This window comes from Drechmeria coniospora, chromosome 01 (assembly GCF_001625195.1).
Source record: "Drechmeria coniospora strain ARSEF 6962 chromosome 01, whole genome shotgun sequence".
NCBI lineage: Eukaryota > Fungi > Ascomycota > Sordariomycetes > Hypocreales > Ophiocordycipitaceae > Drechmeria > Drechmeria coniospora.
In genome coordinates this window covers 5,492,756-5,516,369 of record NC_054389.1, presented here as the reverse complement: position 1 = coordinate 5,516,369, position 23,614 = coordinate 5,492,756, and the positions used below count along the sequence as shown (strand labels likewise).

Sequence of the window (23,614 nt, the reverse complement as noted above, 5' to 3'; positions counted from 1 at the left end):
TGACGGAGGCGTGTACCCCACGAAGAAGGATCTTATCAGAGAGCGACTCTTCGTTTTATTTGCGGACTGCCAGGGAGATATGCCCTCGTGATGTTGACAGACAATATCGTGAGATTGGGGGGAGGGGGTTCGATTTTTCCTCGTCCTGACGCCAAATGTTGCCGTGGTTGGAAATACTTCAAGCAAGGTACCAACCGTAAGTACTTTGGAACTCAGGGATTCACTGCCAGGGGTTTAGCCGAACATGGGCCATCGAAGCCGCAGGGAAGTCGGTGAGGACCACTAAAGCTCCCAATCCGTTGCTGATTGGTCTCCCTCACCGCCTCAGTTTCCACCCAGAGAAAGCTTGAACCTGAGCTATCTCTCAGAGTTTCAGGCCACAGGCACACTTCCCAGTCGTTTTATTGGCCTTTTGCTCCAGCTTGGGATCGTGGACCTGCGGATATTCAACTTTGCGGTGGGGACGAACACTGGGAGCATATTGGAGCTGTTCCCAACTCGTTACTCGTCATGACACCTCAAGATATCGAGGCTCTGCTCCAACAGCACGGAAGTGGTCAGTCCCAAGATGAATATGACGATTCACTCGAGACGGAGAGCGTTCGCGAGCATAGAGTGGCATTCCTGTCACCAGTTCTCAACTTGTGCCAGGTATTACTGTCGGCAAAGTCGAGCGAACTGGAAATCATAGCACAGAAACTCGGCGATGGTAGCAGAGATGGTAGGTTGACTCTGTCATAGACTTCTCACTTGAAGCTTTGTTTGAGCACCCGTGGGCTTCCATTTATTTTCCTCCCACCTCGCCTGGGCGGCGGCTTACTTGGATAGTTGCCTGGCGTCTCCCGTTTGGCAGATCCGGTATCCTTGAATTCTTCCTGGAAGCCCTGGCCGACCAAGGTCTCAGCAAAGGACTCAGAGTCCACTCCCTGCGCATAGTGGGAAATTCGTGCGCGGACACGGACGAGAACCGGGAACGGACAGTCGATGACGGCCGACTCTTGGCGGTGATCCGCCAGCTCGACGATGAGACTCTCATTCCCTTCACCATCCCTGTATTGTACAACGTAATGGTCGACTATGGTACGTCCGCCCTGGTACGCCATGGTTATTTCCAGCCCTCACCAGCTCCAACAGAACCTGCCCAGCTTCTGGCGTCGCAGTCTCGTCTGAGTAGCAAGCTCATCGCCCTACTATCATCGCCTGTGATCGCAAACTACCTCGCCATAATCCCATACTTTTGCAAGATACTCGCGCTGCTCATCGCGCAAGAAGGCGAGCCACTGATGGCCGTCCCCGAGACCGTGCCAACTCTTCTCCGTCTTGCCATGAGCTCACCCGCCAAGGAGGACCCCGATGTTTTCATCTCCTTCGTGAGTGTAGCAGTGGCTTATCTTGCCAACGAAGGCCTGCAGTCGAAATTGCTGGCCGGGAACTGCCTCAACTTGTTCACCAATGCCTTCTATCACGCCCATATGAATGTTGACGTTAAGCCGTCGGATGATCCGGATACGGTGACTGAGTTAAAGAAACTCCGAACCGCTCTTCTCGCCACCCTCGCGGACCTCACTGGCAATGACTCATTCGAATCTCATTATCCACTTACTTCGGATGTGCCGCAATCTTTTCTCGATTGGATCCGGGCCACAAGTCCTCCGCTGCAGGCTGCGGCCTGTCTTGCATTGGGAAACATTTCACGATCCGACCAAGTTTCCATTGCCTTAGTCGATAAGCACTCTGTTCATCTTCCACTCATCTCTCTCCTGTCCAGCCCTTCCGTCACTGACACTCAACTACTCCACTTGGCTCTGTCCTTCCTGAAAAACCTCGCAATTCCCGCCCAGAACAAAGCAAGGCTTGGCAAGCTGCTGGAGCGCTCCTGTGTTCCCCGCATCTGCAACTTGGATACCTTGCCCCAGGTGCAGTTCGCTGCCATCTCGCTCATCAGGTTGCTGCTACTCAACTGCGCGGAAAACGTATGTCGGGCATGTGCTCCTCTCAGCACCGATCCGCTGAGTCCGGACCATGGCCACACCAGTATCGGCGATATCATAACCTTGTTTAATCGTTCTGACTCTGAGCCAACGCGGCTCGAGGCATCTCGATCCATCGCTGCGTTGTGCCGCGTCCTACATTCTACAACACCCTTGGCCAATGTACTTCCAGGCTGGAAAGAAGTCAATCTCTGCGCGAGCGATGATCCGGGTCTATCAGGGCCGTCCCTTAGGCAGCAGCAGAGCTGCCCAGGCCAGACGGACGATGGAAAGCGACGAAGTGTATTCTATAAGAAGCACAACTTTCGCGGACCATTGTCATTCCTCATCGCGCAGGAGAAGTGGCCAACTCTGCGCTCTGAGGCCTGGTTTGTCCTCGCACTCATGAGCCGTTCTGACGACGGTGCGGCCGTCATCGCCAACCTGCTCGAAATCCACACCGTGCTCATGGCCCTCTCGATGACAATCACGGGGCGCGAGGAGGCGGAATCCCTAGCGGACATGGACAAGCAGGTCGAGAATGCGCCTGCTGGTGGAGTACAGTCGGTTGATGCTCCGTCCATTGATGCGACCCTGCAGCTGGAGCCGCAGCAAGTGGACCCAGCCCAGCAAGCCAACATGGCCAAGATCGATAGGGAGAATGCGCTGGTGCTGTGCACCGAAATGCTGAGGAACTCGGCTGGAACGCTGCAACCAGAGAGGCTCTCGATACTGCAAGAGTTGGTAAAGAAGGGCACCGAGCTGCTTGTCGCGCAGAGGTCTGCCGCGAAAAAAACTTAATCGTCGGAAATAGATCTCTTTCTCTTCGCAGACGCTTGTAGAAAGGCGAAATGGACAGTTCTGGGTATCTGCATGACTGAAGTTCGCTCACGTAATGCTTCCATTGACCAGCTTAATACAGGCAGGGTGTCATCATGCAATAGTTCCTTGACATGGATCTAGAGTATCTTTCCTCCTCAACCCTGTCAATAATTCCATAAGAGCCTGGAACCGCCGTTGCCACTCCCTTAGAGACGCAAAGAGCAAAATCCTCAAACACCAATTCCCTTTTTGCCAGTTTATTTCTTGGCCGACTCGGCCTCGGCCTTATCCCTAATACGCTTCTCACGGGCACCCTGGTACCGGGCGTTGCTTCGGGCCTGGCGCAGCTTGGTGTAGGCACCGCCCTCGATCTCCTTGGGCATCTCGCTCTTCTTGATGTACTTGACGGCCAGGTCGGTGGGGGCGATGGGCAGGACGGAGGAGACGGTGGCAGCCTTGTTGACCTTGGACAGGTCGGTTTTGGTGTCACCCTTCTTGGGGGCGTTGGACCTGCGGGGCAGCAGGATCAGGCGCTGGCGGTAAGCCTTGAGTCGAGCGACGTTGATCGCCAAGCTCTCCTCGCTCAAGTTCTGGCGGCGGTGGTCGACGCTGATACCGATGGTGGGTGCAAGACGCCGAGGAACACCAGCCTCCTGCCGAATAGTCAGAATCCATTCAGTCCCCCTCAGTGTGCAACTGGCAACAATCATCCGTTTGTCACCAGATTGCTCTCGACATGGCGTACCTTGAGCTCAGCGAGGGTGAAACCCCGGCCGGCGCGGACCTTGCGGTTGTACTTAATGGTAGGGCATCGCACAATCGGGCGCAGCTTGTCGACGGGGCGAGGAGCGACGGCAGCGGCCTTGGCCTGGCGGGCAGTGCGTCGCGATGCCTTCTTTCCGGGCTATTCCAACTTGTCAATACGAAGTCCGGACATGATTCGTTCGCTTTCGATCATCGCGTACCTGGTCGAAGTGGGTGCGAACCCTTCGCTGCCAATCCTTGCGGAAGTCTACAAAGGAAGTCAGTCGTCTTGTCGTGGTGTCGGCGTCTCGTCATCCGAATGACCGTGGGCGCTTACGGTTGTTGACGAGCTTCTGGTTGTGCTTGATCGCCTGCGGGAAAAAATAACCGTCAGTATGAATGCTCTCTGATGTCGTCGCGTTGCTGATCGGCGAGTATTCGTACCATTGTGCCTGCTTGCGATCAAACTCGCTCCTGTTGTCGATGTTCGGTAGGCGTTGAAATTTCGGAGATGGAGGCTCGACAAATTGATCGAAGGGTTTTCGTGCCCTACGGCGAGCCGATGCGCACCGAGTGGGGTGTGCCCTGCAAACCAAAAATCTATTGTGTGCGTCACGTGGCCGGCCTAAAAGATTTCGCGGCCTTGATGCCTCACCAATTAGCCGCCTCAGGCATTCACGCTAAGCAACGAGCTATAAAATCCCGTCGCCGTCCGCTCCTTTGCTCGTTTTCTTCTTTTCTTCTTCATACTTACCTTGTTTCGAATTCCCCAGCTCAAGAATCGGGGGATTCAGTTGGGGAGGCCTGCATTGCACAGCGCGGAGTCGTCCCTTGCTCCATTGTCCTTCGGGGCCATGGGAGGCGGAATTTTTGATACCCACCATTTTCATTTTCATTGTGTGCATTGCCTGGAGCAGTGACATGAAGAAGATTGTTGTTTGAAAGCGCCCTATTTTGTGTAACAGTTTCGGACAGATCCACAGCGTTGGATCGGTTGCGGCTCACTCACCGCGTATAGACGCATCTGGGCGCATTCCGTGAGAGCGTGAATGCATGGGGGCCGCATGTCTGCCATGAGGCCCACCAGTTTTGTCCTGTCGTTGTCGAAACCATGCAACAGATGGTCCACGGAACGCCTGGGTCCATCTAGCTCAGGCATCCTACCGTACAGTACGGAGTACAACAGCCTGCCACGCAACTTGGCTCAACTGGTGCAAAACCCATGTTCTCTGTAGAAGTTGTGTGAAGCAGTTGATTTTCATCAGGAAACTTGTCATTGCTGTGCTCTGTACGGAGTACTTTAAGTAATTGTATTACTTAATTGTTTGCAGTTGCATCTTGCGAAAGCTTGGCAACTCGAGCAGGTCCATCGCCGGACTTTCTCCGCCCCAATCATATTATTCGTATTCCACCCTTCTCCAGCTGCCCCTTCGCCCCAAAAAAACTCACGAATCTTGCCCGTTCTCGTACCACGGCGGACAGGCGAAACACCCAACCTCACCGTCAGCTCGTCACAGATTTCCGCCATGGCGTCCAGAATGGGACCAAGGAGCGTCAAGGACGCCACGCGCTTCACGTCGACGATTCCACACGCGACAGCAAAGACTCCGGGAGCAGCTGGTTCCGGTTCTGCTGCAGCTTCAGCGAGGCCGTCACCACGGCTTCCTGGCGAGACGCCAGAGCAGCGGGTACGAAGGCTGCGACAAGCACACCTTGCGGCGCAGAAGGCACAGATCAGCAGGACCGATCGGGTGATTGATGCGTCAAGGAGATTCTTGGATGTGGCACACCGGTGGACTGTCGGAGGCATCGTCGTCTTCACGGGTAAGTAAGCTCGGTCACAAGAACGAACCTGCCCCCTTCGGTCCAAATGCACCGTCAAGGAAATATCGAAACTGAAGAAGGACGCAGCTGTTGCCGGTGTGGTGAGTGTCTACTCCGTGTGGGACATGCTGCGCTACAACCGTGCCCGTCGTGCCGAATGGATCGAAGCGCAGAAGAAGCTCGAAGAAGACTCTCTCTCCGCCGCTCGCATCGCCTACGTCAAAGGTCAAGCAACCGAGGAGCAGATCGCGCTCGTTGAAGAAGCAAATCGTGTGGCTGAAGAGACGGGCGTCAGGCTACCGCCTCTGCTGTCGCCGCCCGAACAACGAACACATTTCGAGGAACGTGTTCAGCCCGCTTTCCAGGCTGCAGAGAAGAAGCAGGGCAAGGGAATTTTCGGTCTATTCTCAGGCCTTCTTGGCGGACAAAACCCTAACGAGGCAGCGTCCTCGCCGAACGACGCGGCAGCGCCCGCCAACACGTCCACAGACGACGTGCAGTCGATCGAAGCCAGGTCAAGAGATGTCTGGGAGGCTGAAAAGGCGGCACAGCGCAGTGGAGGCAGCCTGGACCAGCTCGGTCTGGAGACTGGGAGTTCAGGACAGTCCTCTGGAAAGAAAGGATGGTGGCCCTGGTGATCCGTTCATTGTTTTCGCAAATGCTGGCTCCATTTTTCGCAATGTTTTGTCATATGATCCAGCAAGGATGCATGGGTGGAAAGCAAATTTTGCGTCATATTGTGCATGAGATGGCGTCAGGAGTCATTTTGTCCAATTGAAAGCTCCATCAGCATTGGGGAGCTGATTTCGACCACCTCACACGTTGATACGAGAAGGAACATGTGAATTCATGGGCATCGTTGCGTTTTGGAACACCTGCATAAGGCATGGCGTACGGCAAACGCCGCACTTTGTCTCCGTTGGATGCTATATACGATACGTTAAGCCTGCGCTGCTGCTTTTCGCTCCCGACCTCGAGGCGGGATTCTCGAAGCGGATGGATTTCGTGCTACTTCTGTTTTCTTTCTTGTGACAAACCATTCCGCTGTGCTCAATAAACGCTTTCGCGCAGTACGTGATTGAGCAAAGAAATCCAAATAGTACAGTACATGGGCGTCCAATACGCACGGTTGTAGAAGTGCCCAGCAACAGAAAAACGTGACGTGCGCTTCTGGGTGGATTATCCGGCGAATAGTTTTCCCTGGCAGCCATAGCCTGCAATCCCCTCTCCAGCAAGTGACCCTGGCGCCTTTGACGATGGTTCGGAAGCATTGCGGTCGGGGGGCGTGGAGGAACTCGTCGGAACTGCGGCCTTTGCCTTTGGTGGGGAGGGGGGGTGGGCATCAGAGGGGGTCTCTTCTTCGGTGTACATGGACCAAGACTCGAGGATCGAGCCTCCTCAGCCGACGACAGCTCTCTACTCAGTCCAGGGGACGGAGGGCACCATGCTAGTGCTCAGTGCCATCTCGTTTCCCTTGGAGTCGACCAAGATCTTGTGACCCTCCTATGAGATGACAATGTGGTTGAAATGGCCAGGGACTTTGAGTCGGCACTTTTCGCAGTCAGAGCGGTATCCTATACTGAAGCTCTTCGTCATGCCAGGTTGCCAGGTCCACGAGTTGACGGTATGCTTGCTCCGCACGTGGCCCCGTCTTCCAGGGGAGGAGGCGGTAGAGCCGGTTTCGGAGCTGCTGGTTCGCTGTATTTTGGGCAGCTCAATGTCCATGGCGTTGGCATGGTCGACGGAGCATGGAGCCATGTCCGTGTATCGAGATGAAGTCGCCGTCTCGTCATCCACCATCATGCTTGAGGAGTCGAAAGCCTGGAGTTGGAGCGAGTCGGTCGGTTCGGATGGAGGCGAGGGCACATGTCCGCTCAATGGGAAGGCGCCCTCGTTTCCATAGCTGCCGACGGCCCGATGCCCAACGCTGCTCTCGGCGAAGCCTGTCTGGTGGTGGCCCATATTCACGACACCATTCATCTGCGTGACATGTGGGTTCCGGCCAGCCCATTCGGCGTTGTGGCCTGTGACGGCGGTTCCGACGCTGCTGGCTTCGACAGGTGTAGGAATATGGTCGGCCGAGTGCCCATACGGTCGGTCATCCGCAGCTTCATTATGTGGAGGGGGGCTGGCGTCAGCCATTTCCATCTCCGTATCTTGCTCCAGCACGGTTGCCGCCAGGGGTGCGGGCGGTGCGGGAGGCGAGGACCAGGGCACATGGTGAGATTGAAAATTCGCCTTGTTCGCATTCTCGGTGAGTGGCGCCACTTGGAAGGAGGATTGGCATTTTTGCTGCATAATTCTGCAAGCGGACCGAAGAGGCAGGGAATGCAAGCGTTTCTGGGCAACCTGTCAGCAAGGTCGAAGCAAGATGCGGCAAAAGGGTAGCGCCTACATTTGGATGGTCGACGAATCCAGTGCAGTTGCTGCTGGCCACTACATCTTCCTCCCTCAGACGTTTCCTGGCGGCACCAGGCACCATCGCACTCACGTTGCTGTAGTGTTCTGTCGCACTCATGTTGCTGTAGTGTTCTGTTGCAAACATATTCGATGAGCCAGGGCTGAAAAAGGTTCGCTGCTAATGCCGGTATTGGGGGAGAGAGTGGAGAGTGGAGATGGTGATGGTGATGGTGATGGGAGCAGGGAGGAGTAGGGAGAATGACGGTGGCCAACAGGCTGCAGCTTGAGCAAGGCTGCACAGCTGCCGCTGTAGCCCGCGATTCGTGAGACACGGTGACAGTCTGGGAAGTCGCAGTGCGAGGGAGTCAGGACACTCAAGGTCGAGTCAAGACTGGAGCAGTATGTTTGCTTTGCCGACAAGCGCCCTTACGGGGTGCGGCCGAGTGGAAGGAAAGGCTGCAACGAATTGGATTGATGCCAAAAGCGCAAGCGGCGGTGCTGGCGACGGGTCACCGTTTCGCAATGGTGGGCAGGGAGGTCTCGCAGGGGCGACGTCGAGGTTGGAGGAAGCGGGTAGAAGCACTCGCGGGTGCTGATGGTGAATTGATGGCGACGGGGACGGAAGGCGGTCGAGACGCGCAGCGCAAGAGGTCGCGGGTCAAGAGGTAGGTAAAACACGGGCTCAAGTCTTGGGACGGTTGGGGGAGGATGGTGGGGAACTGTTCGTTGGAGCAGTGATGTCGGATCTGATCTGGCCCTGGGGAAGCCGGGCCGAAACGAGTGGTTGGACGCAGCAACGGTTTACGCGATTGCCCAATTCCCTAGCCTGGCCGGCAGGGTGGGGAAAATTCGGCTTGGTGATGATTGATGGGCGACGATTGATGGGCGATGATTGATGGGTGATGGATGATGGGCGATGGATGATGGGCGATGGCATGAAAAAGCAAGCAAATAAGAAAGTACTGCGTAGAGGCGACACGAATCGCTGATGCTGCTGCGCTCTACGGAGTATGGCGATGGCTATGCTCGTATGCTCGTGTGCATGGCAGCCAAAACAGCGAGTGCACGAGTAAGAAAAGCCAGGATGGTTGGTTTGCTTCGGGCGGGGGTGTCATTGGTTGACAAAAACAAATGGAACGATGGCTATCAACGTACGCGTGGCCTTGCCACGTTAGTACGGCACGGAGTGCTGACACTTCGTACTCGAATGCAACTACTTACATACTAGGTATAGGTAGCATGTCAAGGTACCAGCATGGCAGCAGCACGAGCACAGGTCAATGAACATTTCGGCTGGCCATACAACGAGAGGAAAACGGCTGGTCGAACTCCAAGACTGCCGGGCACCACATTGACGGAAATTTGGAACTGGTGATGAATTACGTGGGAATGAACAGACAACGGCCGACGGCGATTCCTTGGCGGTTTGATTCTGGATTCTGGGGAGCATGAAGTTGAGCTGTGACGGCCCCTTTTTTGTCACCCCCCCTTTGTAGTTAGAGAGTGGGTGGTTGGCTGGTACCTGACATATGGTGGCGACGAATGAGCACGCTTATGCAGGCGCTCACTGGGGCTGCAAGGGGGAGCCGAAGGACGGAGTGCTGACAACTGGCAAGTTGACCTGTGCCTGCAGAAGTACTTGTACATGTACGGAGTAGTTGTAAGTACATTGATGGTGCTGAGCCTCTTCGTACGATTGTGGAGTCCTAAGGGGTATAACCGCATGCTGCACATGTATAATAATTATTACTCCGTACAAGTATGTACAGTACAGTCTCGGTCGGCACTTGCAAATGAATTAAACCGGGGCATTGCAGAGAGCTCCTGTTGTCTCATGGCCCTGATGGCCGAGGACAGTATGCCGGTCGTATTGTGGTTTTAGGCGTCATCTGCGACGGTGCCCACCTCAAGTTGACGGAGGGCGATACTCTCAGGCTCCTCATGCATGCCCTGCCAGTAGGTCGTAAGGCGTACTTTGCATCGTCCAATGAAACGGGCCGCCTTTGTTGGCTTGACTTGTTGCGTCGTTGGGCAGCAGGAAGCAAGGGACGGCACCAGTGTTCCTTTTGAACGGCTCGCTAGCCAGACCAACTGCCTGCCTATTGATGCCATTGTTGCCATCGAGATGGTGTACATGGCGGACTGAGCAACAGGCAGGATATATTAGATTGCAAGCACTTGTCCGATTTCATGTGGCTATTCCTGACAGAGTAAGACGGCACACAGAACACCAGCCAGAATCGTACAAGTAATACGGAGTACTATTACTGCAGATGTACTCCGTACAGTACGTGTAAGTACTTGCAGACCAGTAAGTACTCCACACAGCACAGGTCAAGGTGGCATATCGTTGCCAGCTGGAATAATAGGAGGTGAATACCTCTAGTGCAAGGTTTCGAGTACTAATGTACAGTACTTGCGGAGTACGGAGTACACCTCGCCATCACTAGCGGTGTTGGTGGCTACTAGGTACTATTACGAACTGGGACTTGGGGGTTGGTGGGGTCTCCTCCGACGCTGCTCCGGTCTGATAATTTTGGCTTTCGTCAAAATGGTTACCTCAAAATTATCATCAGTACACCTGGAGCATTCAGTCCATATCACAGCCTGGATGACTCGCCGCCCGAGACACTTCCCCTTCCAGACGTTGACCTCTCTTCGACGCCGTGCCTCGTTTTTACTTTTGCTTCAAGCCCCTTGAATCAACATCGTCCCAGCAGCATAGCTCAACGGCGTGCTCCAGGGTAGGACCGTCGGAGAGTGACTTGACTCGGCTCGCGAACCGACCTTTCTGCAAATTCATAGCCAAACACGGGCTACGATCGATCGATCGACCGACGGAACCGCTGAACATTCATCCGTATCCTGCCATCAGAGAAGCACAATGTCTGGAATGGATTTGCCCCCGCAGGCCGCGGACGATACGAGAGGTTAGTTTTTGGATGACGAGCCCGTCGTACGACTGAAGGAACATGGTCTCCTCCTCCTCCCTCTGCTGTCGCCATGGAAATGATCGACCTTGTGTTGCATCATGAGGATCGGCAAGGGCTCGCTTCGCTTGATGGTGCTGATGATTTCACGGCCCGGTCTCAACCTACTCTGCCCCAACACTCTGCACTGGTCCTGCTCTCTACCGCTGCACAGCACTCAGTCCACCTACCCCTCCATGCTACCCCTCCACACCACTCCCACGCTCCTCCCTCCGATCGGCACCGCCAAGGAATAATGGAGATGAATTGCTCAGGCACTTGCAAGAACTAGCTGACCCGGAGAGCAGTCCTCGGCCAGGATCCCCTCATCCCTCCGGCACTTCTCACCTCGGAGATTCCCATGACCGCCTCGGCCGTATCGACCGTCGTCAAGGGACGAAACGATGCCGCCGACATCGTCATGGGCCGCAGCGACCGACTGCTTGTCGTCGTCGGCCCCTGCTCCATCCACGATCCCGCTTCCGCTCACGAGTACGCGAGCCGGCTCAAGGACCTGGCCGAGAAGATGTCGAATGATCTGTGCATCGTCATGCGCGCCTACCTCGAGAAGCCTCGCACCACGGTTGGCTGGAAGGGGCTCATCAACGACCCGGACATTGACTCTTCCTTCCAGATCAACAAGGGCCTGCGCGTCTCCCGCCGGTTGTTCGTCGAGCTTACCTCCAACGGCATGCCCATCGCGAGCGAGATGCTCGACACAATCTCCCCCCAGTTCCTGGCCGACTGCATCTCCGTCGGCGCCATCGGTGCGAGGACGACCGAGTCCCAGCTCCACCGCGAGCTCGCTTCCGGCCTCTCCTTTCCCGTCGGCTTTAAGAACGGCACCGACGGCAACCTCGGCGTCGCCATCGACGCCATCGGCGCTGCCGCCTCCAAGCACCACTTCATGGGAGTCACGAAGCAGGGCCTGGCCGCCATCACCCGCACCAAGGGCAACGAGCATGGCTTCGTCATCCTCCGCGGCGGAACGAACGGTCCCAACTTTGACAAGGAGAGCGTTCAGGCGGCCAAGAAGGCGCTCGCCGAAAAGGGCCAGAAGCAGGCCATCATGGTCGACTGCTCTCACGGTGCGTTCCCATGACAGCCACTGGAACCATTCGCTCCCGTGCTTTGGCTCCTTTCTTTCGTCGTTGCACGGTGGACTAACGAGCTTCGCTCACTGGCAGGCAACTCTCAGAAGAACCACAAGAACCAGCCGAAGGTGTCCAAAGTCGTCAGCGATCAGCTTCGTGAGGGAGAGAGGGCCATCATCGGCGTCATGATCGAGTCCAACATTAACGAGGGCAACCAAAAGGTGCCCGCCGAGGGCCCCTCGGGCCTCAAGCCCGGCATCAGCATCACCGACGCCTGCATTCACTGGGACGACACCGTCTCGGTGCTCGAGGACCTGGCCGACGCCGTTCGCGCCCGTCGGGCAGTCAATGGCGACGCGCCCAGCGGCGAGAAGGCCAAGGTAAGCATGCTGGAGGAGGATTGAGAGGGCTCAACACAGCACAGCGGTGTAGACGTTGCGTCGCGGGCGGGCATGCATGCCTGCATCTTCAACCGGACCAGGGGATGGTGTCATGACGCGGAGCAGACTTGCGGCGCTTCCGTTTGATTTTGGGATATCTTGAAACGAGGACTTTATATTCGTTGACATTATGTACGTTGCGAGTTCAATCATCATTGGCCGTGCACCATGGGTGTGTAGTTTATGTCTTGCCGACTGATGCCCCTGCCGTCGCGCCATTCGACCACCCGTTTGAAGGCTGTCCATCCCAAGAGGCCGACGGTGCCCAGGATGAAGCCCCAGACGATGATCTTGTCCTTGTTGCTGTCCCGCTGGAAGCACATGGTGACGACGTTTTCGTCCTTGGCATCCTTGCAGAAGCCGATGCCCTGGCTGAGGCAGAAGGCCTTTGTGCACTCGGAGCATGATGCCGAAGCCGATCGGCGGTAGTTGTTGTCGTCGTCGCTGCTGGCACCGCCATCAAACAGCAGGGAACGGGGGTGATGATGGCGGACCGATGAGTCGAAGGAGGGTGATCGTCGAAGGACAGAGGCGTGGCCGGCCGGTCCTAAAGGAACGATTGTGCTGTTCTTGAAGCACGTGCACTTGCAGAAAGTCGGTGCAGCTGTGACGAGGCCGCCGTCAGAACGATGCGGGCGGAAGCGTAGCGATGGACGGATGGACAGAGACGGATAGAGGAGGGACTAGGGAACGTACCGGCTGATGCGAGGGCCACCAGGGCCGCTATCGCAAGCAAAAGAAGCAGTATCCTCGGCATGACGATGCTGTTGAAGTGGGATGCGAAAGACGGAGGATCGAGGCGGCGGAATAAAGTCTCACCCGCCATGTAGGGGGGCTCGGAAGCTAACTGATTCAGCAGATGCGTCAATACATGCAAGTACTCCGTCCGTACTCTGTACAGTAGGTATTAATATGTACTTGCATGTCCTATAGCAGCCCTGTAGTTGTGCTCCGTAACAGTGTACTGTAAGTAGTACATGGCACAGCTATGTGTCAAACGGCCTAGTAAGAAGTACATGTACGAGTACATGTACGGAGCACATAATAGTTGTAGGTACTTACTGCAGGCGCTATAAGTGCAAGTACCTACAGTAAGTACTTGGTACTAATTACAGTACGGAGTACTCCGTACTAGGTACCTACCCAGCAGGAAATCACCAGTGCGAGTACTCCGTCAAGTACAAGTAAGCGTACGGAGTACCGGGAGCGGGATTGGCTTTGGTGGGCCCCCTGAACGCAGCCAAAAGAATCGACGACTCCTGAAGTCCTGGTTGGTCCGAACTTGCGCATCCACTAAAAAAGTCACCTACTCGAACGTCTGCAGACACGCTGCTTGCGTTGTCGACATCCTGACCTCGGTCGCCCATCGGTCCATCCGTCTTCGTCTCCCGTCCCTGGTGCCTTCCGTGCCGCAGCCGGCGTATATTCCAAGCTATGGCTCGAGCACCGCGGTTGTCGGGACTGCAGTCTCTGCATCTGCAACTCGCCATCGCGCCATTGTCGTGGTCGTCCACTCGATCATGTTTCGTTCGCTCTCGCGCCATTTCGACCACGTGCGCCGCCCGAGGGAAGAATACCGATTGGGTTCGAGGAAAGCTCTGGAAGGACGAAGCTCCCGGCCCCGAGGACCCGTACACGCAGAGGCCGGAGGAGGAGAATGTGTCGAAACTGCCGGAAGAGGTGCTCCAGTCGATGCCGCGTCGAGATAGGACCCCCGCCGCCGTTCGGGACTCGCGCCTGGTGTTGCCGCCAAAGCGAACGGAGGCGATGTCGGAGAAAGAATTGAAAGCGTCGGACCCGACATATGCACCAGCCACCGACGCCTCGGGCCTCGAGGAGATTGAAACGGTCCGGTCATGGTGGCACCAGCCGGGGCATTGGGGCGAGGAGAGCGACTTTCGGCCATTTGCCAGCACCGAAAAGGTCGCGGACAAGGACGTGATCGAGGTCTATCTGCGAAGAGCGGTCGTCGAGGTGCTTGCGCTGCAAGAGGCTGGCTCCTTTTCCCCGTGGTCGACCAAGAAGTGGAGGGCGGGCGACAGGAATGCGCTGGACGAAGCGTTGGCTGTCGAGATTCAGATCCGCGATGGCAAGCCATCTCTCAAGGGCAACTCCTCATCTGTATGCCGAGCCCTGACGTCCGAGGCTGAGGAAGCAGCCGAGGCGGTCGAGAAAGTCTCACAGGAGGAGGCGAGGAAATTGATCAAGGCCTGGGACCCGTCGTGGAAGGACGTCAGCTTGGGCGATGAGGAAAAATTTGCCGTACGTGCTTTGCCTCGCTTCCGCATCACGCATCGAGTTTCTGACAGGCGAGCAGGTTCGAAAACGACTCTATCAGCTCACAGGCAACCTCATCCCCGATTCGAAGCTCGGGGCGGCGCGAACGGTCAAGCATCTGCTGACGCTCACGGCGAAGCCGACGAAGGCACCGAAGCTCGCGGAACAGCTCAGGCGGCGTGATGACTTGCGGAAGCTAACAAACGTCGAGCTGCACGACAGCAAGATTGGACCGATCCAGAAGGAGATGGCCATCGGCCGCTGGAAGGTGATTGAGGCCGAGCTCAAGAAGCGCAACCTGCCCGTCACCGGAGCGGCGGGCTTGTCCAAGAATAAGGAGCGAGATTGGTTGACGGGAAAGATGTAAAAAAAGAAGATTCGTCGAGGGGGGGCGCCCGGGCTCAATCTGATGGATCGAGCGTGCAGAAAGTCACGTATGCTGTGCACATGATTGTTTCTGATACGACCAATATTTGAATAAATGTCAGGACGCGAAGGTGGCCTGCCTATTCTGCACTCGACGACAAACGAGGAATGGTTGTTCAATGCAAGCATACCCTGATGCTGGATATCTCCAATTCCATCCGATTCTACAACTCAAGGACCAATGTTACCACATTTGAATCACAGCCGATGTGCATCAGGGAGAGCATTAGCACCCGGCCGCGCTCGTTGATGCATTCAGGCGACACGACTAGAATAATCGATGCTTGACCGCCCACCAGCCGGACAAGGTCACAGCCGAACCGGATTTGGAGCGTAATTATTGCCACCCGTTCATGTCCTGTGTCTAGGAACATGGCATGGGCAGCTTGGTGATCGGTCATCCATCCAGGGCTAGTACGTGTGTCCGTTCATGACAGGATGAGAGAAACACAAGGGACTGTTCAAGAGACGAGAGGGATCAGGACAGTACCGTCGGGATGTGGGAGTTGTCCGCACAACGCACTCGGGGCTGTTCCAGCAGGGGTTGGACAGAGCATTCGGTACTCCGTACAGATCGGCAAGTTCCGTATGCGTACAAATGAACCCGAACACAGATGCTACTACCGCTCGCACGTGCGCATGAGCTTTTCAAGTACGCGCGTATGTCTTTGCTGTGGGCTGATGGAGAAATCCAAGGACCAGAGAGGGGCGGTCTTGATGTCGCAGTGCTAGTCGGGAATGTGGGTGGCTTGCTGGCCGCGCAAGCAGGGGGGCAGGGGGAATTCTTGGAGCTTGTTTTTTGGAGCACCCATAGCACTGTTGAGACTACCCGCGCACTTGCAGTATGGAATATGTACAATATTACGTAGGCTACAAGCTTGAAGCACATGGGCTTACAAGCTTGAAGTACATGGGCTTAAAAGCATGAACCACTTCAGTGCGAGTAAGTACGGTACGGACGGACAGGGGAAAGGGGGCCTGACTACTCAGAAATACCCAGTAACTGATAGCAATTCGATCCTCTCTACGGCAAGAATGGATGTGCCAAGAAAACCCCCCCCCCCTCTCTCCCGGGGCGCTGCTGGCGGCAGACGACGAGGTGTATTATTGCTAGGCAAATGCTAAATTAGGAAATGTAGTTCGAGATGGGGGGTTGCAGGGTGGAGGGTGGAGGGTAGAGGGTGGAGGGTAAAGGGTGGAGGGGAGGGGGGGTTCGAGCCAATCTGGACGGCAGCGATTTGATGTTAATTTTTGCGATGCGAGTCGGAGCTCAAGAGTGATCAATTCTTGCTCGGTGGAGTGGGAGGGAGGTTCGAGATGGACAGGTTTCGATGGCATTTCATGTGTGCGTCAGGTGTGATGGCTTGTGCATGCTTTTTATGTCCAAGTCCATGACGAAACGTGGTGCGGCAGCGCCAAGCAGTTCATTCATCGGCTGGGGGGTCTGGGCACAAAGCAAATGGCGGAGCGACATACTTACATACCTAGTACTGCACTTACATGTCGGTACAAGCACTTATAGTACGGAGTACGGAGTACAGGACTCCGTATTACTTGCACATTACGGAGTACAGCATCCTGACGGATACTTGGTACATAGCTCTCACGGAATACTAGTAGTACTTAAGTAGTACGGAGTAGTCCTGCGGCACTTGCAGTTGTGCAGTAGACCCAGTATACTAGGTACTGTACTTGCTGTACTGTACGGAGCACGCACACTACTTTCCAGGGAATCGAGGGTCCCTGCCCACCATGAATTTCGAAACCCCAGACCTTGGTCCCCCATCTATTCACGTGAAAGGAATGGCTTGTCGTTTGCATCGCGGCCATGGTGATGACGAAGATGAAAAACAAAATGAAAATGGAATACTTACATGACAGGTCAGCAGCCGCTCTCGCTACGTGTCTCGACCGGCCTGGAAGCTCTCGAGGGACCCCTCGCCGCAGACCGACATGGCGAAACTGGCACAGAAGCAAGGCCTTTATTCCCCTTTGCATTCCCGGCCTCAACCTTCTCCTGCATGCGGCTGCGTCATCAAGCACGCGCTAGCGCATCAGGGCTTTCCCGGTGATTGGGTCACGGACGGCCGAGCCGTATCGCTCGTGGCGCCTCTCCGACGAGCATGCCGTTCTTGATGGCGGCACTGAGGCGGACGGTCAGCGATAGGCACTGGCGTTGGCGCTGCCATCGGCGCCGGCGCCGGCGGCGGTGGCACCGTTGGTTGCCCAGGCCGACCCGCTATTGTGAAGGGTTAAGGTTCGATCGTAAGCGTCGTCGGCGCGTCGAGCAAGCCTCGGGTCTCGAACAGGCGCAACGAGTTGCTGGCACAACCGACCCAACGCTCGATGGGGGTCATGGAAGGCGAGATGGAAGTTGCACACAGATCCATCAAGCAAGCCTGCAGGCAGGCAGGCATCCACAAAAGTAGCCTCGTACCGTAACATCGGTAGCCTCGCGCGCTAGCTCGCCTTTGGCCACCAACATGCGGTCGGTACGGATGGTGGCAAAACTAGGCCTTTGGCGAACAATCATGGGTTGCGAACAATACTAGCTCGCGCAGAGCACGAACGTGAGGCGAGGGCCGGCGGCCCTGCGACGGACAGCTTGGCGCCCACGACGAGAGAGCCAGTGGTCGAGGCACGGACGGGTTGGTGAGAAGGCAGCGCCTCCTGGGAGAACAGGAGAAGAGGAGACGATGACGAGTACGAGTACGAGGGGACGAGCGAGCGATAGGATAATCCTCGTCATCATCATTCGAGTCGCGACATCCGACGATTCGCCGGCACCGGCCCTCCTTCTGGCCCTTGCTGCTTTCGTCGTCGACTTCGGCTCGACGTCGTGGCCTCCCCCACTGTGGCTTCTGGTCTCGGGAAGCCACCAGTCCATGCTGCAGCCGGGGCGAGGGAACAGAGCAGCGTGTTGTCCTTGTCTGTGTCTCGTCTCGGACGTGAAGTCGAGGGCGTCTCGTCTCGGACCAATGCGTCGCCCAGAATTGGCAGGTACTTGTCCGTGCTGGCCGGGTAGGCCGAGATGGGCACCTAATACCGACGACGACGACGAATTATATCCGAGGTACTTTGGAGGTGCGACGATGGGCGTGGACGGTAGGCCGTCCTGTGCCGTTCAACGTTTGGGGATGTGGAAGCTCGTCGTTGGGGAAGACAAAGTACCCGTCCTTGGTGGCTAGAGGCTGTTGATTGATCCCTTTGCGATAATCGCACGTGTATCGCCATCTTCCTATCGTTGGAAGGAAGGAAGTCAGTCGCCGGCCAGAACCCACCAACCATGAGCCGGCTTGCGAGGTCGTGGGCTCCAGCCTCGTTGCCGCACGGCCCCAATCAGCCGCTGGGCGCCGAGCACGGGGCTGGTGCACGGTACGTATAGGCGACTCGCCGTGTATCAGTACAATTCCAGGTACGTGCCAGCTCAGAATAATGTGTACAGTACAAGTAAGTACACCCTACTCCGTACTCGACTGCACTTAAGTAAGGTACATTTGTGCGGCACAAGTACTTGCACACCCACCTGCTTGTACCCGGTGCAGTGATTGCACGTAAGCGTACTGCTGGTACGCATTGCCGGCACGGTACAGTACAAGTACAAGTACAGTGCGGTTCGGCACAGTCCGGTCGGCACTCGTGGTGGGATTACTGGCAATGCTGGTGGCTTTCTTCAAGCACGTTCTCCTACACCGCACACGTAGGGACATACGAATCCACGCAGGGAGAGTGGGAGGGAGGGAGCGGCCGGTGGGATTGTTTGGAATGTGCAGCAGCTTGTGGGATGCGGATGTTACAGCATAGGGACGAGTAAGTACTTACTTGCATGCTGATGTGCATGTAATACTTACATGTCCATCTCGAGAACGCAGCGCGGTGGGACCCTGGAAGCTGGGCGCCGCACCCCCAAACCTTGAGCTTATACTGTACTTACGACTCCGTACCGATACCAGGCGGGCAAGTACATGTACGGCACTCACACAGTACTTACGTGTACTTCCTCGCACACATGGACGTACACGTACGCACCGACATGCACGCCGTTGTAGGTGTACGTGTACATGTGCGCCATCACTAGTACTTGTACATACCATACCAGTAGCGCCTGCTCTGGTGCTGCTGGCGTGGACAGGGTGAGCTTGGAAGGACGCATGGAAATTCATACAAGTGCGTCATCTTCGTTATATAGCATCAGCAACCCAGCTGTTCCACGCCGTTCCACCTTCCATGCTTGCACGGAACATGACGGAGAGCATTGCTTTCGCCTGCTTCACCTGACCTGAGAGTATTACCTGTCGAACCTGTCTGACGACCGAATTGGTGCATTTCGTTATCGCTCGTCTCGCCGCACTCCTCGCTCCTTGGCGCTATACTCCTTGCTCCCTGCTCCTTGCTCCTTGCTTCTTGCTTGCCGTCCTTGCCGCCTTCGGTTCGCACCCACCACGAAGCAAGACGACGGCAGGAGACGAAACCGCACGAGATTCCTCCATCTTGCTGCGAGGATCCCTTGTTTGATTCGATTCGATTCGACAACTCTCCAATCCGCCTTCTCATCCCACCTGCCTGCGATTGCTAGTGCGACCGACGTGCAGGACCTGACTCGTGAAGCCCTAATATACGGCCGGCCCTATATAGAAGGGGCCTGCCCGCCTTTTGCCTTTCCTGCTGTTGACGGCACGAGACTCGGCCCCCCCCCCCCCCCCCCCCCTCCCCTCCCTTTGGCTACGACTGCCCACGCAGGCGGACGACGAGCTTGGGACGTCTTCGCTCGTCGAAGAAGCGACTAGGCATCAGCATGCGCAACGCCGCGGCAAACATAGGCCTCGCCCTCCTCGCCGGGCTCTCGCCTCGCGGCGGCGCGGCGGCGATGATGTTGGAAACGCCTGCCGCGGCCCATTTCGAAGCCTCGCCGTGGTTCGACTGGGGCTGGCACGGCGCCTACCCGCGTCAGAGCTACCGCTCCTTCGGTGCGCAGTCGCCGAAGCCCAACCTACTGCGGCGCAGCGATGAGTGCGACGGAAGCGGCCTCGTCTTCGTCGAGCCGCGTGGCGTCTACGTCGAAGCCCCGGGGCCCGTCATCCTCGACAACGACGGCAACCTCGTCTGGACCGAGACGAGATGGGGGCAAGCCGTCGACCTCAAGGTCCAGCGGTACCGGAATCACGATTACATCACCTTCTGGCACGGTACCGAGGGCGCCCCCAACGCCGACGGCGGCTATGTAATGGTACGTTGGAAACCCAAGGTGACGCCGAGAGCGCCGGCAAGCCCGACGTTGGTTGCTGACCGCCTCCCGTCCAGCTTGACCAGTCGTACCAGATCTACAAGACGATCCGACCCGTCGGCAACTTTGACGGCGACGCCCACGAGTTTCGCATCACCGCCGACGGCACCGCTCTCCTCTCCATCCGCAAGGAGGCCCGGGCGCCGGCGACGGGTGACGCCATCTACGACAGCATCTTCCAAGAGATCGACATCGACTCGGGTGCTCTGCTCTTCGAGTGGCACGCCTCGCACCACTTCGCCGTCTCCGAGAGCAAGGCGAGGCCCGCGCCCGACGGCGGCCCCGTTGATTTCTTCCACCTCAACAGCATCGACAAGGGCCCCGACGGCAACTACCTCGTCTCCTCGGAGCACCTCGGCGCCGTCGCCTGCATCAGCCGCGGGGATGGCCACGTCGTCTGGCAGCTCGGCGGCGCCCACAACGACTTCGAGGACCGTTCCGAAGGCGAGGCCACGGCCTTTGTCTCGAACCGGCACGCCACCTGGCTCGGGAACTCGACGACGCTCACCCTCCTCGACAGCGGTGCCGCCGGAGGCAGCCGCGGCAAGATGATCGAGCTCGACGTCGTCGGCCGCACGGCGACGCTCGTCGGCGCCTACCGCGAGCCCCGGGGGCTCAACGCCCACGGCGGCTCCGTCCAGGTCCTGCCCGGCGACAACGTCCTCGTCGGCTGGGAGGGCGCCGCCGGCTACACCGAGTTCTCGCCGGACGGCGACGTCCTCTGCGACACGCGCCTCGCCCCACGCCTGTTTGCGAACCTCGGCTGGGTGACCAACTACCGCGCCTCGAAGCACCGCTGGGTCGGCCGGCCCAGCACGGTGCCCGACCTGGCCATGCGGCCGGACGAGGACGCCGTGTACGTGAGCTGGAACGGCGCGACCGAGGTCGACGCCTGGGTGCTGCAGAGCGGGCCCGACCGCGACGGCACGACGTTTGTCGACCACTACGTCGTCGACAAGGTGTCCTTCGAGACGCGCATCCCCATCCCGCGCCACACGGAGGAGTACATCAGGGTCGTCGCCCTCGACGGCGACTGGAGGTTCCTCGCGCACTCGCACGTCGTATCCAAGCACAGCCGGACCGTCGCGAGGCCGCTCTTCGCGCCCCTGCGGAGGCCGACCCCCCAACCGCTGACGCTGCTCGTCTGGGCCCTGGCGGGACTTGCCATCGCCACGGCCGCCGTCTACCGCCACGTGACCCTGTGCCGCAGGCGGCGGTACCTGCGTCTGCTGCGGCAGGAGACGCCGGCGCACGAGTACAAGTCGGCGCCGAAGAGCTGAGGGGCGCGCGCCACGACACGGTCATGGTCACGGTCACGGTCACGGTCACGGTCACGGTCACGGTCACGGTCACACGCTCGCTCCGTTGCTTGTATTCCCATCCTTGTTACCCTCTTTTTTCTTCTTTTTTTTCCCTTGCCTCTCCTTGTCGTTGACATGCGAACGCACGTGGCGCCGTGTCTTACGAACGACGTGGAGCTCATAGGAGGAGTTTTTGGCGTTGAACATGTACATTGGACGTATTCGCCGTGGGTGCGGTGCGTCCTCCTTGATACCATACTGGCGCGTTGCAGGGGGACCGACGGACGGACGGGGCCGGCGAGCCGGATGGCTACGATGCCAAGCACACGTACAATAATGCTGCTGATGTATGCACTACACGATGCTCTGCCACCATTCGCCGAACCATGTGACGCCATGATGGCTACGATGATGTTCTCGACGAGCATGCGGCGTACTCCCTGACAGTGTGACTGACGATGTGCCTCGTCACACGTGTATGCATGGACGTCCATGTGATGAACGGCGGCAATGATGCGAACGGCCCAAACGGCATGACTCGGTGGTCACTATGAAGCCCATGATCGAGAACCGACAACCAGGACGGGTGGCACCAGGAAATATGCCTCATGGGTCACGGACGAACGGGAGATTGGGAAAGGGGGAAAATGGAGAGAGAAGATGGGCCCGTGGACAGGAACGCCTGAATGCAGGTTCCAGCAATCGAGGGCTGCCAAGAAATCATCGGCAAGAGCGGGATGCACCAGCCGATGTCCTGCAGCTTGGATCGGACATGCTGGGTCGACACGGGGTACGGAGTACCTGTATGTACATTCAGACCAAGTACATGTACACCTACCGGTATTCTCTTGATACAATACGGTACGAACACATGAATAATCAAGTACAGTATTCCGTACTACTCCTTATATTACCACAGGCAGTTCAGCATGAGCGAGGATGCTTGAAGAAATGCAGTCAATCGTGATGTCAGGTGATGGGAGAGACAAGCGCCCGTGTATACGAGTGAAGTGCCACGGCGATGCACGGGGGACGGATGTTAAAGCTCCGTGCGCGGTGTGCGGCGTTCGCACAAGGCCGACGGACGGTATCTCTACTGTGCTAGCAGTGTAAGTACTTTGACTGTCACAGTGGTGGTGACGGCCTGAAACGGGATCAACGGACATAAGTGTACTCCGTACTTGTACACGTACGTATACTTATGTACTCCGCAAGTGCACTGTAAGTACTCCGTACTCCGTACTCCGTACAACTGATTAATTAATATACATGCACTCGTACGGAGTACAAGCGGGATGGGAAGCCCAGGCCCTGTGGCAGGGGACCAGGGGGGTGGGCGGCTTTGCTGCCTTCGCGATCCTCGCGCTTCCTCCCTCGAGTTGCCTTGCCTCGTCATGCTTCGCGGGTGAGGCTTGTGCGTGACCCGATGTAGCTAGGCGTACCCGTCACTCCTTACATCGCAGGCAAAGTACCGGCAAGGTACAAGTGAGGCGTACGCAACTACTTGCGTACCAAGTGATGGCTTGCCAGCGCAGCAGGTGCCCGTACACTCCGGGCGGCCTCGTCGTCGTCCGAACTCGCCGGTACGGAGTTTGATGCACCAACTCCGCCCGTCACTGATACCCCGAGGCTTCTCCGTCGCTGTGCCAGCACGGCGGTCAATCGTTCGAAATTGAACAGCCAACACCCACTCATCGACGGAATGAGACTCATGCGAGGGAGAGTGTCGACAATCGTGGCCATGCCCGCTTCCGCCCGTGAGCTTCATCAACTCGACGATTGGTAATGCCGTTCGCAGAGCCGACGTCGCCGATGCCGCCGCATGGTTATCTCGCAACTCGGCAACGTGACGACGAGTCGGTGGAGGCTTGGCCCAGAATGGCCCTTGCTAGTACCTTGGCATCTTGGCATTGCCTTCACGCAGCTCGTGCGGCGATGCTGCTTCATCACCGGCGAGCCGGTGACTTCATATCTGGCAGCTACGTAATACTCCATCGCCCCGTCTACACCCATTTTTTTAGTGAACGAGGGGAGGAGAGGAGAGGGAGGAGAGGGAGGGGAGG

The 23,614-nt window shown here is 57.1% G+C and overlaps 8 protein-coding genes across 8 annotated transcripts; 5 read left to right on the top strand and 3 right to left on the bottom strand.

Annotated features, from left to right (window-relative positions):
* Positions 1-510: 510 nt before the first annotated feature.
* On the top strand, positions 511-2,771 carry DCS_01383 (uncharacterized protein; the record flags this gene model as incomplete). Its single annotated transcript, XM_040798715.1, has 4 exons — positions 511-721; positions 829-1,080; positions 1,135-1,973; positions 2,079-2,771. The coding sequence occupies 4 exons, from the start codon at positions 511-513 to the stop codon at positions 2,769-2,771; spliced, it is 1,995 nt and encodes a 664-aa protein (XP_040659598.1).
* A 278-nt stretch (positions 2,772-3,049) lies between these two features.
* DCS_01382 (60S ribosomal protein L13) lies at positions 3,050-3,983 on the bottom strand (the record flags this gene model as incomplete). The annotated part of the gene is made up of 5 exons (XM_040798714.1): positions 3,050-3,445; positions 3,538-3,696; positions 3,758-3,804; positions 3,874-3,907; positions 3,981-3,983. 5 exons carry the CDS (start codon positions 3,981-3,983, stop codon positions 3,050-3,052), a joined length of 639 nt encoding a protein of 212 aa, XP_040659597.1.
* Positions 3,984-5,062: 1,079 nt separating this feature from the next.
* Positions 5,063-5,998, top strand: DCS_01381 (uncharacterized protein; the record flags this gene model as incomplete). The annotated part of the gene is made up of 2 exons (XM_040798713.1): positions 5,063-5,360; positions 5,448-5,998. The coding sequence occupies 2 exons, from the start codon at positions 5,063-5,065 to the stop codon at positions 5,996-5,998; spliced, it is 849 nt and encodes a 282-aa protein (XP_040659596.1).
* Positions 5,999-6,863: 865 nt separating this feature from the next.
* Positions 6,864-7,878, bottom strand: DCS_01380 (uncharacterized protein; the record flags this gene model as incomplete). Its single annotated transcript, XM_040798712.1, has 2 exons — positions 6,864-7,700; positions 7,756-7,878. 2 exons carry the CDS (start codon positions 7,876-7,878, stop codon positions 6,864-6,866), a joined length of 960 nt encoding a protein of 319 aa, XP_040659595.1.
* A 2,766-nt stretch (positions 7,879-10,644) lies between these two features.
* DCS_01379 (phospho-2-dehydro-3-deoxyheptonate aldolase) lies at positions 10,645-12,227 on the top strand (the record flags this gene model as incomplete). Its single annotated transcript, XM_040798711.1, has 3 exons — positions 10,645-10,690; positions 11,038-11,817; positions 11,917-12,227. 3 exons carry the CDS (start codon positions 10,645-10,647, stop codon positions 12,225-12,227), a joined length of 1,137 nt encoding a protein of 378 aa, XP_040659594.1.
* Positions 12,228-12,415: 188 nt separating this feature from the next.
* On the bottom strand, positions 12,416-13,089 carry DCS_01378 (MFS transporter; the record flags this gene model as incomplete). Its single annotated transcript, XM_040798710.1, has 2 exons — positions 12,416-12,810; positions 12,960-13,089. 2 exons carry the CDS (start codon positions 13,087-13,089, stop codon positions 12,416-12,418), a joined length of 525 nt encoding a protein of 174 aa, XP_040659593.1.
* A 608-nt stretch (positions 13,090-13,697) lies between these two features.
* On the top strand, positions 13,698-14,907 carry DCS_01377 (uncharacterized protein; the record flags this gene model as incomplete). The annotated part of the gene is made up of 2 exons (XM_040798709.1): positions 13,698-14,525; positions 14,581-14,907. The coding sequence occupies 2 exons, from the start codon at positions 13,698-13,700 to the stop codon at positions 14,905-14,907; spliced, it is 1,155 nt and encodes a 384-aa protein (XP_040659592.1).
* A 4,854-nt stretch (positions 14,908-19,761) lies between these two features.
* DCS_01376 (uncharacterized protein) lies at positions 19,762-21,530 on the top strand (the record flags this gene model as incomplete). The annotated part of the gene is made up of 2 exons (XM_040798708.1): positions 19,762-20,193; positions 20,268-21,530. The coding sequence occupies 2 exons, from the start codon at positions 19,762-19,764 to the stop codon at positions 21,528-21,530; spliced, it is 1,695 nt and encodes a 564-aa protein (XP_040659591.1).
* Between the last annotated feature and the right edge of the window lie 2,084 nt (positions 21,531-23,614).